This window comes from Gadus morhua, chromosome 20, assembly GCF_902167405.1.
Source record: "Gadus morhua chromosome 20, gadMor3.0, whole genome shotgun sequence".
NCBI classification, from domain to species: Eukaryota; Metazoa; Chordata; class Actinopteri; order Gadiformes; family Gadidae; genus Gadus; species Gadus morhua.
Genome location: NC_044067.1, coordinates 7,617,274 through 7,630,968, shown reverse-complemented (window position 1 = coordinate 7,630,968; position 13,695 = coordinate 7,617,274). Strand labels below are relative to the sequence as shown.

At 48.0% G+C, this 13,695-nt stretch overlaps 2 protein-coding genes across 2 annotated transcripts; one reads left to right on the top strand and one right to left on the bottom strand.

The window, feature by feature from the left end:
* The first annotated feature begins 69 nt into the window (after positions 1 to 69).
* Positions 70 to 5,748, top strand: LOC115533166 (uncharacterized). The gene is made up of 4 exons (XM_030343495.1): positions 70 to 771; positions 1,400 to 1,589; positions 2,409 to 2,612; positions 4,950 to 5,748. Exons 1-4 carry the CDS (start codon positions 719 to 721, stop codon positions 5,667 to 5,669), a joined length of 1,167 nt encoding a protein of 388 aa, XP_030199355.1. The 5' UTR covers positions 70 to 718; the 3' UTR covers positions 5,670 to 5,748.
* Positions 5,749 to 6,044: 296 nt separating this feature from the next.
* On the bottom strand, positions 6,045 to 13,695 carry hcn5 (hyperpolarization activated cyclic nucleotide-gated potassium channel 5). Its single transcript, XM_030344273.1, has 10 exons — positions 13,198 to 13,695; positions 11,730 to 11,916; positions 10,463 to 10,567; positions 10,211 to 10,348; positions 9,267 to 9,428; positions 8,652 to 8,745; positions 8,314 to 8,441; positions 7,838 to 7,984; positions 7,463 to 7,700; positions 6,045 to 6,875 (listed from the first exon to the last, which is right to left on the bottom strand). Exons 1-10 carry the CDS (start codon positions 13,395 to 13,397, stop codon positions 6,703 to 6,705), a joined length of 1,572 nt encoding a protein of 523 aa, XP_030200133.1. The 5' UTR covers positions 13,398 to 13,695; the 3' UTR covers positions 6,045 to 6,702.

Genomic DNA, 13,695 nt, shown 5'->3' with positions numbered 1-13,695 from the left:
CCACCTGCTGGGATAACCTGGGATTCATACCACCCCTGTAAAACAATACCAAAAGAGTTACAACTTTATGACTAGAGCAGATTAAAGCAGATTACCTTACATAAATATCTTTCAGATTGTGATTTCTCTCCCCCTTAACGTCCATCTTTTGTAGATGAATGCTCCTCTGTCAGGAGGAGAAGGGGAGGATAGCATCATGCTACAGTATGCTCCTCTATCAGAGGAGGTGAAGGAACATGTTATCAGGTTGTGGTTAATCAGGAAAGAGTATAAATAGTGAGGAATCATGAAGGTCATTGCACACCTGCAGAGAAAGCCACTGAGGTAAGACACACACAAACACACAATCAAACTTAAACCATACGTACTTTAGTTTGTACAGTTCATGTAATTTATAGCATTACAATTTGAACGGAGCATCAAATCAACCACCCTCCGACTCAGTAATAGTTCTTTCCACAGGCATTCCGGTTGCTGAACAGCTGTCACAAACAAATGTGTATACATTGTGTATTAAATGTATCCATATGAGTGCATTGTGCACATAGTCCATGTAGATCCGTAGGGTTTTTGTCTTTTTCTGTGGCTGATGTGTCCTTTGTGTTAAGGCAGGGAGAGGCCAAAGTATTTGATGGTGTCTTTAAAACACGTCACAATACAGTTGAACTTGAACTTGAACTCATGATGAAATGTTGTCGTCTTCGTTACAGAGCGTGACATGGCGATGTTTGGAAAGGTTTTGGAGCCGGTGGGCTACATGCAGACGATGCGGTGAGCTCATTTCTCTGACCTTCATTCATGACCTGGGAGTTTAGCCTCTCTGTACACTTTACATACTGCGGTAATAACTACATTCTTACAGTGGGAGAATGAACAGTGAACATGTCATTGACCACATAATTACAAATCTGAACCTAAGAACGTGTATATGTGGCAGATGGAAGGTCATAGAGGTGACGAGAGTTAGATGCTCACAGTTCAGCCAGGCATAAACACATAGACGGATGATTATGTAAGTCAGTATGTCTCTATAGACATGGTCTAGGTCAGCCTCTTGTCAAGTCAAGTCAGTTGTATTTGTACAGCCCACAGTCACGATTCCAGTCTCAAAGGGCTTCACCTGGCCCCAAATGATAAAACTCCCTCTAAACCTCAGGGCTCTGAAGGACAAAGACAATCTCACTAAACCCTGGAGGGAGGTCACCTTGACCACCAACACAGAAGAGGGATCCCTCCTTCCCGGAACGGTTAGGAGAGAGATAGAATCTGCATTTAGCAGATATAGAATGGTGCAGCACAAAACAAAGCAGGAAGTAACGTGGAGTGAGGTTAGATTAGTAACTTAGCTAGCAGGGCGTTCCAGAGGGTTTCTAACTGTGGTTCTGGTCCTGGTGATCAGGGGGCTGGTCCAGGGGATCAGCTCTTACCTGGGGGGTGGGGCAACACAGGAGGAGGCAGCGCTATCCAGGAAGAACCTGGACTACATCGACCAGGAGCTGGGCGCTGGGAAACAAGGGCTCCTCCTTGACAAGGAGGTCCACGAACTGGAGGGGGACCTGGCAGTGGTGTACTACCAGCTCGGGACTGCGGTGAGAACCCTGCTGACCAAAGGGAGGGGATAAGGGTCTTTCGACTGCTTCATCTAATGAACCAAAACACTATTGGTGTTTTTTATTGATTCTAAAATGATTTATTGATTTTAGGATTAGCCTACCTATCTATTCCCAATATGAGAGTGTCTATGCATTGTCAGGTTGTGGTGCACACATCCAACTGTATTGCGATCCCTTTTCGGTCCAGACCCGTATCTTTAAGAAACTCTGTTTTAGGGGCCTCTGATGGGCCACCAGAGGGCCCTAGAGGGACAGGAGTTAAGCAGAGGGGAGCTGTTGAAAGTCAGAGAAGAAATTAGAGGTGAAGCTGCCCTTGAAGGACAGCCATTGTTCTCAACACTGTTATGTTTTTACTGATTTAAAGGTAGCTATAAAAATAGATAGATAGAAGTAACTGTTTTAACCCAGTAAAGCCCCAAAAAACGAGTTAAATGTCCAAATATATAAATATAGAATCAATCGATTGTGCTTAAAGACTAAACTCGTTTGTATTTTGCCTACTGAGCTAAATAACAGTGTTAATTACACTTCTGCAGAGAAGATGAAGAAAAAAGCAGGAGTCTTGCTGTATTTCAAGTAGTACAGTTAGAATTAGAATTTTGGTCCCACTTTCACTGTGCTATTATACTCTGTGTTGGTATATTAAATTAATCTTTCCAGTTAGGATTACGTATCCCGTTGTTGTTCCTTAGGTCCCTTATGCGCCATCGTCTGAGCTCTTGTGTTTCATCTTGCTCATCAGACCAGAAAACCAGTGTTTCTTGAATGTGCTGACCATGCGATGCTGTCTTGCAGGTGCGCGCCGAGCCAGAGTTCACCCAGCGGGAGAAGGAGGTATTCCTCCAGTACATGACGGACTACCGGCTGGAGCGGCAGCTGACGGCTCTGCACGCCCGTCTGATGGGGGTTACGGTGCTGACCCAGCAGCCCCCCCTGCTGGAGGAAATGGTCCAGAACCAGAGGCCCAAACGATGGGAGTTGAGGGAGTTCTGTGTTAAGGTGGGGTGTGTGTGTGTGTGTGTTTGTGGCATGGTTTTTGGCAGTGTGTGTCTGTGTGTGTGTGCACACGTGGTTCTGTGTGCAAGATATAATATGTGTTTGGGCGTGTGTGTGTGTGTGTGTGTGTCTGTGTGTCTGTGTGTCTGTGTGTCTGTGTGTGCATGCGACTGCATGTGGATGTGCCTGCAGCTGTGTGTGAGTGTGTGTATCTGTGTGTTGTGTCCTTTATAGCTGTGTTTATGTGTGCAAACTGCGCATGCATCTGCGTTTGGATGTGCGTGCAGCTGTGAGTGTGCATGTGGGTATACTGTAGGTGTGTGTGTGTGTGTGTGTGTGTGTGTGTGTGTGTGTGTGTGTGTGTGTGTGTGTGTGTGTGTGTATATGTGTGCGTGTGAGTGTGCTCTAAGCCTGTGGCAATGAGCATCATCAGATGGTGATTTATATAATAAAGAACTGGCTTCTGCCCAGGGTCAACATAACAGAACGTCTGTCCTTGCTCAGATATCCACTTAATAACAACACAACCATAAGAATGTTCTGAACCAATAGCAGTTTGCATGCGGGAGGGTTGTTGCAACAGTTGATTGGTTAAGATACCACAGCCATATAGAAATGAAATATTGACAAGACATCGTATAGTTTTATGTGCAAGCTGCCTCATTCCATTAACTGGGTAGGGTTATGGTTTATGATAGCAGGTGTGGATGAGTGCTCGGCCCAGGTCTCGTGGCTGGGCTGCATCCACATGAACTCTCCCCCAGGAATGAGAACGTTTATTTGACCTTCAGTGGAGCATGGACCACGACGTCACCCTTGGAGAGCTTATCACTTACAAACATGGCGGGGACCTTCACAGTCTCTCCTTCACGTGTCTTCAGTCCTGACTGGAGAGTGCTGCAATCCTAGGTTTCTCTCTTCCTCTGAAGAATAATTGTGTTAGGTATATCATTTTACTCTCAGGCGGTCTTTGAGTTTCAAACTGATTTAATGAGATACCAACTAACAATACAACTCACTAAAATACCTTGGGTTTTACATGCCAAGTCAGTTGAATTAGTCTAGCCTTTAATCACAGTTCCAGTCTGCTAGGGCTTCAAAGACCATGCATTATGCGACACCCCCTAACCCTAAGCCCTCTAACGGACTTTAAGGAAAAACTCCTCAGAACCGGAGGGAATATTCAGGAGAAGGATGCAGAAGAGGGACCTCTTCTTCCAGGGACGGTTAGGGTTATAAGCGGTGCCGAATGGCCAATGCACATCTGACGGTAGCGCAACACGAGGCAAAAACAAATATATAGAAGCAGGCATACATTCCTGGGAAGTCCAGATGTTTCATGAGTGTTGCAGGGCATGCGATGATTGGGACGTGTATGTCCTGACGCAGGGAGTTTTTTTGTGGAGCGCTAGCGGTGTTTTGGCGGTCTATTCTGGGTCGCGGATCTCTGGAGGCTGGCTGCTGACTAACTGCCGCTATGCCACAACGAGCAACATCATTTGCATTGAGTTTCATGCACTCGTCCTGCAGCCTGTCAGGAAGATAAAGGGCACAGTCTTTTGTAAATGGGATTGCCGTTGTGTGTGTGTGTGTGTGTGTGTGTGTGTGTGTGTGTGTGTGTGTGTGTGTGTGTGTGTGTGTGTGTGTGTGTGTGTGTGTGTGTGTGTGTGTGTGTGTGCATGCAAGTGTGTGCGTTTGTGTGTGCATTTAAGCGTGTCAATGTGCGTGTGTGGGAATGGGATTTAGTGTGTGTTTGTGTATGTGTGTGCGCTAATATGTGTTCAGAGATGGAGCTAGAGTGTGTTTGTGTGTGTGTGCATCCGTGCATAAGTCTGTGAGTGTGTTTTGCCAGGCGGATAGACACAAGCTGTCTATCTAGTATTTGTCTGGGTGTATTGAAGTTAGGCTGGGTTGTCTGTGTATACTTTGTATTGAAGCTAGGCTGGGTTGCTCCAACACTATATACGAGAGAGGGAACATCTCTAGAAATGACCGTGAATGGTGACTTGCAGGTGATTATTCCCCTGATGCCTTTCCGCCAGTTGCCCTTGAGCACACTAAGCACTTATTTAAACATCATTACCAAACTTAATTACCGAAACGTCACCCTTTTTTACATTCATTTAAATTCAGTTTACTTTATTGATCCCGGGGGAAATTATCTCTGTTGCTGCTCATAGCTAGATAGATCAAAATTCATAAAATATAAAAGACAGCTCCAAAATCGAAACATTTCTATGCAAAACTAGCAAAGGTTACATTGAGACTATCAACCATGAAAAGATAATCTAGCTCCATCAGCACTATCATCCCCCTCCTCCTGTGATTGGCCCCCTGCAGATCAACTTTGTGCTGGGCACCGGTCTGCTGTGTCTGCTGACCCAGGCGTCGCTGACGGGCCGCGACCAGGCGCTGCTCATCCGGACCTGGTCCGAGCGCATGGGCGCCCTCTATCGCCGCATGAAGACCACAGGCGGGCGCTGCTCCGGCTACTTCCTGGAGCAGGCGGAGGAGGACGTGAGGTCACAGCTCAACGCCGCCCAGGAGAACCGCGCCGCCCCCGACGCCGCCGCCGCCACCATCCTCGACGCCCTGGAGAAGAACTACGACTGGCTCCGCTGGGCGGTGATGCTGCACCCCGCCCTCCCGAAGGGGGAGGAGCCGCTGGGCGACGAGGACGGCGTGCCGGCCGAGCGGCAGCCCAAGCACTTCCTGTCGGTGGCGTCGGAGCCGCCGTGCCCCCAGGTGGTGGCGTGCTTCAAGGACCAGCCCACCTCACTGGATAAGAGCCGCATCCACCAGCTGATCGTGGACCTGGAGTGGAAGATCCCCAACCCGCCCCCGGACGTGTACGCCGCCATAGAGAAGGACCCGGGCCTCGCCCAGCGCTACCTGGCCACCCGCATGCTCAGCAAGCTGCAGGAGGGGCTGGGGCCGGGCGTGGCCGTGCACGTGGTGCCCGGGCGCATGGAGATGAAGTGCAACTTCCCGACCGCATCGTATTACCTGTACGAGTACAAACACCGTCTGGCTACCGGCACCGTGTGCGTGTTCGGATAGAGAGGGAGGGGGGAGAGGGACAGAGAGGGACAGAGAGGGACAGAGAGGGACAGAGAGAGACAGAGAGGGACAGAGAGGGACAGAGAGAGACAGAGAGGGAAAGAGAGAGACGGAGAGGGAGGGGGGAGAGGGACAGAGAGAGACAGAGAGGGACAGAGAGGGAGGGGGGAGAGGGACAGAGAGAGACAGAGTGGGATGGAGGGGGGGGGAGTGATGGATGGGGTGAGGTGCTAGGGAGAGGGGGAGAGAGTGACATAGAAAGAGTGAGGCGGAAGAAAGAGGCAGAGGGCTATGAGCGATAGAGGGGGTGAGAGAGAGGTTGAAAGAAAGAGGCAGGGGAATAGTGTGCAAAGAGGAGGGAGAGAAAGAGAGAACTGCAGCTTGTCTGCTTTATTGCTTTTTCTTTCACAGTGGCAAACAAATTACTTGTCATTTCACTTCAAAATAAATCATACTTTCAAAATAAACGTCCCATTTCAAAAACAAGGAAAAACATTGGCATGTATTTATTGCATCGTATTGCATCGTATAATGTACACAGAACATATTAAGGTAATGATCGAGGAGTTAACCGTCGAAGAGTTTAAGAGGACGTGTATAGGGTAACCCTCTGTAAAGGGAAAGTTATTATTGCTAAAATAATCTTGATATTAATCCAGGCAGAAACATGGATCTATTCACATAAAAAAGAAAACATTCTCCAGAACTGCACTAATACTTTCAGCAGTGTCCTGTCCCTTACCACTCATACAGAATATTGCAAGTCTTGTATAAAACCATTGGTCAGTGTATCCGTACTTTATAACTAATGTAAAAAAAACAATATTCAGTGTATATAGGAGTTATAAACGTATGGACTTTATAAACTGCAGTGTATAGATACAGCGTAGTATAGACTTTATAGACATTGTGTGTGTTTTATAAATGTCAGCGTACATGTACAGTACAGTATAGGCCATGCCTAGATACAGCATATCCACCAGCCTGGCTCCTGTAGCCGACCGGGGAGAGTCGTGCCGGTCGTGGTGAGGGCTCAGAGGGAGCACGCCCCGGGCTCTGTGCCAGGGACTTTCTCCAGGTGTTTGCGGACGGCAGGGAAGCCCTGCAGGGCCTGCTGGAATCCAAGCCAGGAGAGAGTGAAGCACTGGCAGTCAGTCAGGGCCTTCGCCGTGGCTACATGTCTCCCTTTGGCCAGCACGTACACCTCTGGGGGAGCCAAGGACACGCACACACGCGCGCACACACACACACACACACACACACACACACACACACACACACACACACACACACACACACACACACACACACACACACACACACACAAGCAGTCGCACATGCATGTTAACCTGCTGGCGGGTAGATCAGAGGTTACATCACCACAGCCACGCAGCTCAGTTCATGGGGGATCCAAACGTAGCTAAAGGCAACCCGCTGCTCAACGCACCGATACCGATTCAGCTCCTAATCCTGACAATGCTAAATCCGCAGAATTAAAAAACATCCCCTCAAATCGGGAAAGCTTGTCGGTTTTTAGACAAGTAAGTATATATAAGTAATGCAGTTTAATCGTCTTCGCTGCAGTTTTTAGTTTGTCAGATATTTTTAGTTGTTCTGCAGGGTAAGCTGTTACTTGAGGGTTGCTGGTTCAATCCCCCACTTCTTCTTGCTTAAGGATGAAGTGCCCATGAGCAAGACTCCTAACTGCTGTTTGCGAGAAATTGTCTCTGAAAAGCTTAATAGTGGCCATTAAGCCCCTAGAGGGTATAAATTACCCTGCAGTTTGAACCCACCTCCAAAGTAGTCCCCATCGCAGAGCTCCCTCTCCACGGAGTCTGTCTCCACGCTGACCTGCCCGTGGTCGATCAGATACATGCGGTCTCCAGGGGAGTTCAGCCTGAAGATCACGTCTCCCTCCTGGAACACCTCGTACCTCAGCTTCACCAGCACGGCGTTCATGAAGTTCTTGTCCAGGTCCTCGAACATGGGCACCTTTTGCAGAAGCTTGCTGCACATGGACAGCAGGATTTGCTGTGGAGAAAGAATAGCGCACGGTAGCATAGCTTAGTTTAGCATAGCATAGTTCGGCTGTGCATAGTTTAACTTAGTTCACGGCCGGTAGATCTTCGAAGACAGTATGAACCTAGTAAACAAGTGCACGTTTTTACCTCTTTCAGTGCGGTGGAAACGGTATCCATGATGTCATTCTCATCGAACCACTTCCCACCATAGCGTGCCTGGTAGTAGCTACTGATTCTCAGCTGCAGCTCAGGAGGGAGCTTCATAAAGGTCATGTAGTGCTCCAGGCGACACATCTACACCAACAAGAGGTTTCAGCATATTCAGTAAGAAGTTGCCAACACCTAACAGTTAACAGTTAACCGCTTGCAGCTAATGGTTACCGTTAACAGCTTATGCTAACAGCTATGGCCAACAGCTAACACTTAAAGCTAATTGCAAAGGTTAATGCTAATAGCGAATGCCAACAGCTAACGTTAATAGCTTAGAGCAGGCATCAGCAGGATGCTGTTCTCTACTGGTCAGGATGCTAATACAAACGAGTCACATGCATTTCCACAGTACTAATACACAATTTCTGTATTAGGAAAAAATTTCGACTCAGGGACCAGGGACACATGCAGACCTTGCTTTTGTACTCCTTGGCGGTTGGGTCGGTGTTGGCTATCATGGTGGTAGCGTTAGCTACCAGCACTGTGTACATCATGCAGCCTGAGATCATGCTAACCATCACGATCCACATCTCCACATAGTCTGGGGGAGAATGAGAACAGAGAAGTCAATGAGCATCAGTATCAACATGTCTATGTAGTGGGAGCGAGGAAGCGAGAACCAAACCAACCAGAGATAACACTGTTCAGCGCCGCTCTACTCTGAAAGCAAGCCGTAAGCTTGCATGCATACTGCGGTACCATGAAGCCATATGTATGCAAATTGTGTGTATGTGTAGGAATAAGGTCGTACTAGTGGGGGCGTCCATGGAGCCGTAGGAGAGGGCGATCATCTGAGACAGCGCGCGGAAAACCCCCCAGGAGTATTTAACGCTGACCGTGGCGTTCTGCGCACACACAGGAGAAACACAGAGCACCCGCTTTATCCTCCAACAATGACCTCCAGCTCTGTGATCCCTTTGATATCGTGGGATGATGTTAGAAACCACGCATGCATTAAAAGGTGGTGAGTCATGATAAAAAACAGGAATCTTTTGTGAAATTTAGAAGAGTACGATTGCACCACTCTTGTAATTCAGTTTTGGGCTTTCTCCTCAGTTAAACTGTATCCCATAAAATAATCCTCCATGTCTCCAGGAGTTTATGATTTAATGAGGCGGGATTCCATGATTCAATGGTTCATTGATTCCAAGGGTCTGCCATTTCAGGATTCCATTACATTTAACGATTTCCATTACATTTAACGATTCCATCAAATCATCATCCTGTGATTCAAAGGTTCCATAATAATGCATGACTCCAGAAGAAGAGGATGGTAGGGGTTTCCATGATAGTAAATGCACGGAGGATGGAGGGGATTCAGAGTTCCATGATCTCAAGACATCCCCTGATCTCACGGGGTTCCTACCATGAGGTTCTCCTTGCGGACCCAACAGTCCGAGGGGAACTCCTCCAGCATGGGAACAAAGTACTGGATGCAGCCGTTCCAGTGGCAGAGCAGGAAGATCATCATGAACAGGGAGAGGATGCGGAAGAAGAGCCGCACCACCTCCAGGTTGGCGTTGGAGACCTGAGTGGGAGGAGGGGATCATAGTGTGAAGCACCTTCTCGCTGTTATTTAGTAGACAGACGAATCAAACCCATGCCAGCTCTACCACCTTACAACCATAACGTGGGCAGTAGCTTCGGAGGGTCATTTGACTTGAAAGCGGTGGTTTCAAGTGTGGTTGACACTGCTGGCAGTGCATGAATGGTTGTAAATCGCTTAGGACTAAGGCAAAAGTTAAATGCCCTATAATATAAATATAAAAAATGTGAACTTAACTCTACAGATCGATATACTTCCAGAAATCAGAGGACGAATAATACATGGACGAATGAAGAGATGGAATGCATGATGAGGTCTTGTAATAATGTGGGCATGAAAGAGTAAACAAAATCTATTATTTATTATGTCTGTATCCGGATGAAATATCAGAACTCGACAGCCTGGTCCAAGTGGAGCACGGTGTTAGTGATTTCTCAAGCTCTCATTTCAACCGTGACGTCAATGTCCAGAATAGCAGAATAAACAAATGTTGTCATGACGTGGAAGGAATGAACAGAAAGCATGAATGAAGGCTTAAATTAGCTGTGGGTATGAAAGAATAAACAAAGATGCAATATGTGGTCGATGTCCAGATGAAGTGTCAGGAATCGATAGCCTGGTCCGAGGTGGCAGTTTCCCGCTCTGACTGAGAGCTGACTCGGAGCGTCACCCGATGCGGGATGCCGCTCAGGGGATCTGCAACCGGAGAGGCAGGATGAGATCTATAGGGTTTCTGATGCCGAGTGTGGCTCCTCTCCACTCACTTTCTCCACCTCGTTGAAGAAGCGCACGAGTCGAGACACGCGCACCAGGCGAATGAGGCTCAGGATCCGGACGAACATGAGGATTCTCATCATCCTGTTGGTCTTGGAAGGGTTGTCCTGGCTGTGGTACTGCAGGTCCTGTGAACACAACGAACACCTTCCTCCTCAACCACGGCACGGCGCTTCACACGAGCTGCTTTTGCATTCACTAGGCCTTCCGACCGGACGGATACAGCTCGAGTCAAGGCTTACCGCGAAGAAGAGGATGTAGCCGATGGGGAAGGCTGCGATGACATCTAGTAGGAACCAGCTCCTCAGATAGCTCACGCGGATCTGCTTTACATCCAGGATGGCTACCTGCAACAAAGGACCGGACGAAATACACACAACAGTCACGTACATTTTAGTATTTCTGCAGAGCCTGTTGAGTTGAATTGTGACAGTGACAGTGACAGTGAGATATATCCTTAGATACATATCCTTTGTATTTTAAACAGTCACAACCGTTTTTTTTAATTAAGAAACTGATGTGGGGGCTGTGGGGGGGGGGGAGGACTCCTTGGCTGCCCGATTTGTCCATGAGACCGTTTATTTTGGCGAAGCAGAAAATAAAATGAATGGAGGGCAACTGGTTCTCCAGTGAATAAGGTACATTTACCCACAGGGCTACAGGACCCAGAGTTCAAGGCTGAGATTCTAATAGGGACTGAAACGTCTAGATTAATATTTCACAACGTCTTAGCGGGAGGGAAACCGCCATATGTTAATGTAACTGCTGAAAACACAAGGACCCACACACCCACACACACACACCCATGCACACACAAACATCACTTCAAAACATCATTAAAAATTTGCACAAACGCACAAACACAGGAACTAGGGCTGGGAGTAAACAAGCGTATACAGGAATACCCGGGATGGTTGTAAGAGGTTTCAAAGAAGCTGGCATGAGTCGACCGCCAGAAAATACACCACGTATCATCTCCTTAATGCCCCGCTGGAGGCGCCATGCTTGTATTTATCTGTAATTCACCCAACATCCGAAATCTGCTTTACAGATAAACCAAATAACCATGGCACGGTGGTCATCTACAGAGTCCACGGTGGATTTTGGGTTGGGGGGTTGGAAGGGGGGGTAATCTGGTTCCTTCGTATTTTAAGGGGATTACTGACGGGGTCAAAAATGGACTGCATGTGCTCGTCTGTGGTGGGATTAGTCCTCCAGATTGAGAGGAGAGAGAGGGAGAGGGAGAGGGAGAGGGAGAGGGAGAGAGAGAGAGAGAGAGAGAGAGAGAGAGAGAGAGAGAGAGAGAGAGAGAGAGAGAGAGAGATGGAGATGTATTTTTTAATGAGATGGTTTTTGTATGCTTTGGCAATATAGAAAATGTATTTTGTCATGGGAATTCAGCCATTCAAATTAATAAATGCAGAGGAGAGGAATAGAGGAGAGAGACAGAAAGGAAAGAGGGAGACAGAGAGCGGAGAGGAAGAGAGCCAAATGGCCACCCTCGGCTACCTCGCTGTCCTCGGGTATGATGCCCATCCGGAAGTTCAGCGCCACGTCGATGAGGAACAGCGTGTCGGAGAAGACGTTGAAGCCCTCCCAGCCCAGGCCGTTCACCCCGTCCAGGAAGGCGATCTCCATGGGGATGCCAATCAGGTTCAGGAACGTGATGGCCATCATGCACATGATGTAGTAGCTCCTGGACACACAAAGGATCATGCATTACTCCATGATGTGCATGGTAGAAATGGGATGTTCTGGGATTTTACTTACGTTTGACTTCTCACATTGTTGGTATCCAGGTTTTGCCGTGAACCTACTCGCCCTTCTACAGTCTTCTATAGGTTATCTATGCTCCCTAAACACGTTGAAACTGTAGCTGTAAATAATGGATAAAATGCTGGACCACATCCGCTGTGTGATGATGACCAATCGATCGGTTCCACATGGCTTATGGTTTATGGTGCATGCGGTGGGCAGCTTGCTGGGCATCAGGCCCCCCCTGCTCGTGTGCTGACCATTAAGGCGACACGCCTCGTCGCGACCGTGGGTTACATTCACTCACTGCTACGCAACACATCAGTCCCTCTCCTCTTCAACCCACTTTTGTGACTCTGCAGTGCATGAGAAAATGCCTAAAAAGACAGAATGACAAAACTATATATAAAGATGTGTGGTGGTCAGGGAGTGTGGTCTGCCATCTAATTCTCTCTGCTCTGTTACTCTTTTGACCAGAACTTCCAGAAGCTAGGTCAGGTGATCAGTAAGGGGAGGGAGAGGCGATGGCAGGTTTCATCAGGCTGAATAAAGTTCTGGATTATTCTGGTTTCCACATTATTTCATTAGAGCATAAGATGACCGGCCCAGCTTCCTTCTGTTCCCACTTATGCACGCAATCGTCCAAATCTCATCCCTTCGGACAGTTATCTACAGTCACCCATTATGAGCAGTAATACAATTAAAACTGTGTACTAATTAGAGTATGAATCTAATCATGAATAGTACAAATGTTCATGCCTTGTTAAACTACGTCATCAGTGCTAATACATCATTATAAGAAGTAATGACAGCAAAACATAATTATAAGGTGAACCGGTTAAACAAGTATTGTACTAGGCAATCAGAGAAATAAGGGATGGATGATCCATACTCCACTCTGGAGTCTTCAATTTGATAAAGTACATGGCATTGGTTGCATTGCGGTCCTACCTTAAAGGGGACCTGTCACATTCTGCTATTTTCTAACATGAGAGAGAAATGCTTCACACACGTGTGGTGGAAAGACACAGTCTGCAACATCAACACAGTTTCCACGGAAAAACATGGAAAAGTTGGACCATGGATGTTGTTGGTCATCTTTGGAGAACGCCAACCCCGATCACGTTAGAGCCCATTTCCCGATGACGTCAATGGTCCAACTTTTCATCACATGTTTTCGTGCAGTTATGCAAGATAAAGTACGAGGTGGCACTGGTGTTACCTTAAGAGGCTGAAGGGGTGTATGACGAGTACTCCACTCTGCAGTTGGCGGATGCATTCCTTCTCCACGGCCACCTCGCTGCCGTACACGTACAGGGACTGGCGGTTCAGCTGGGGGAGGAGCAGCGACCTCCAGCCGCTGGTGGCCCGACTGCTGCCTACCCCGGTAGACCCTGACATTGACGCTCTCGGCTTCTCCATCCCTCCTCACTCTGACACACACACACACACACGCGCACACACACTCACGTGCTCTCACGCACCGCTACTGCTCAGCCACACACGCCATTGTGTCTGGCAGGCTCCCGGCGCGAGCGAGCTTGGCTTGTGCTGTGAGCGGGACTCGACCTGCTTTCCTGCTTGTCAACAAGGTATTGTTCCATCCCCACTCCCCTGCTGGTATAGCTCTTATAGCAGGGCTGAGTCACACAGTCTCCCGTTCCCTCTCTGTACCCTCCCCTTACCTCTCTTTCTCTCTCTCTCTCTCTCTCTGCACCGC

Bases quoted from the DNA above. Each gene is read 5' to 3' on its own strand.
- LOC115533166 (XM_030343495.1), top strand. From the start codon at position 719: ATGGCGATGTTTGGAAAGGTTTTGGAGCCGGTGGGCTACATGCAGACG. The intron at 1,590-2,408 runs GTGAGAACCCTG...GCTGTCTTGCAG, and splicing joins ACTACCAGCTCGGGACTGCG to GTGCGCGCCGAGCCAGAGTT. The intron at 2,613-4,949 runs GTGGGGTGTGTG...GGCCCCCTGCAG, and splicing joins TGAGGGAGTTCTGTGTTAAG to ATCAACTTTGTGCTGGGCAC.
- hcn5 (XM_030344273.1), bottom strand. From the start codon at position 13,397: ATGGAGAAGCCGAGAGCGTCAATGTCAGGGTCTACCGGGGTAGGCAGC. The intron at 10,568-11,729 runs GTAGCCGAGGGT...CCTTTGTTGCAG, and splicing joins TCATACCCGAGGACAGCGAG to GTAGCCATCCTGGATGTAAA. The intron at 8,746-9,266 runs GTAGGAACCCCG...GTGTGTGCGCAG, and splicing joins TCCGCAAGGAGAACCTCATG to AACGCCACGGTCAGCGTTAA.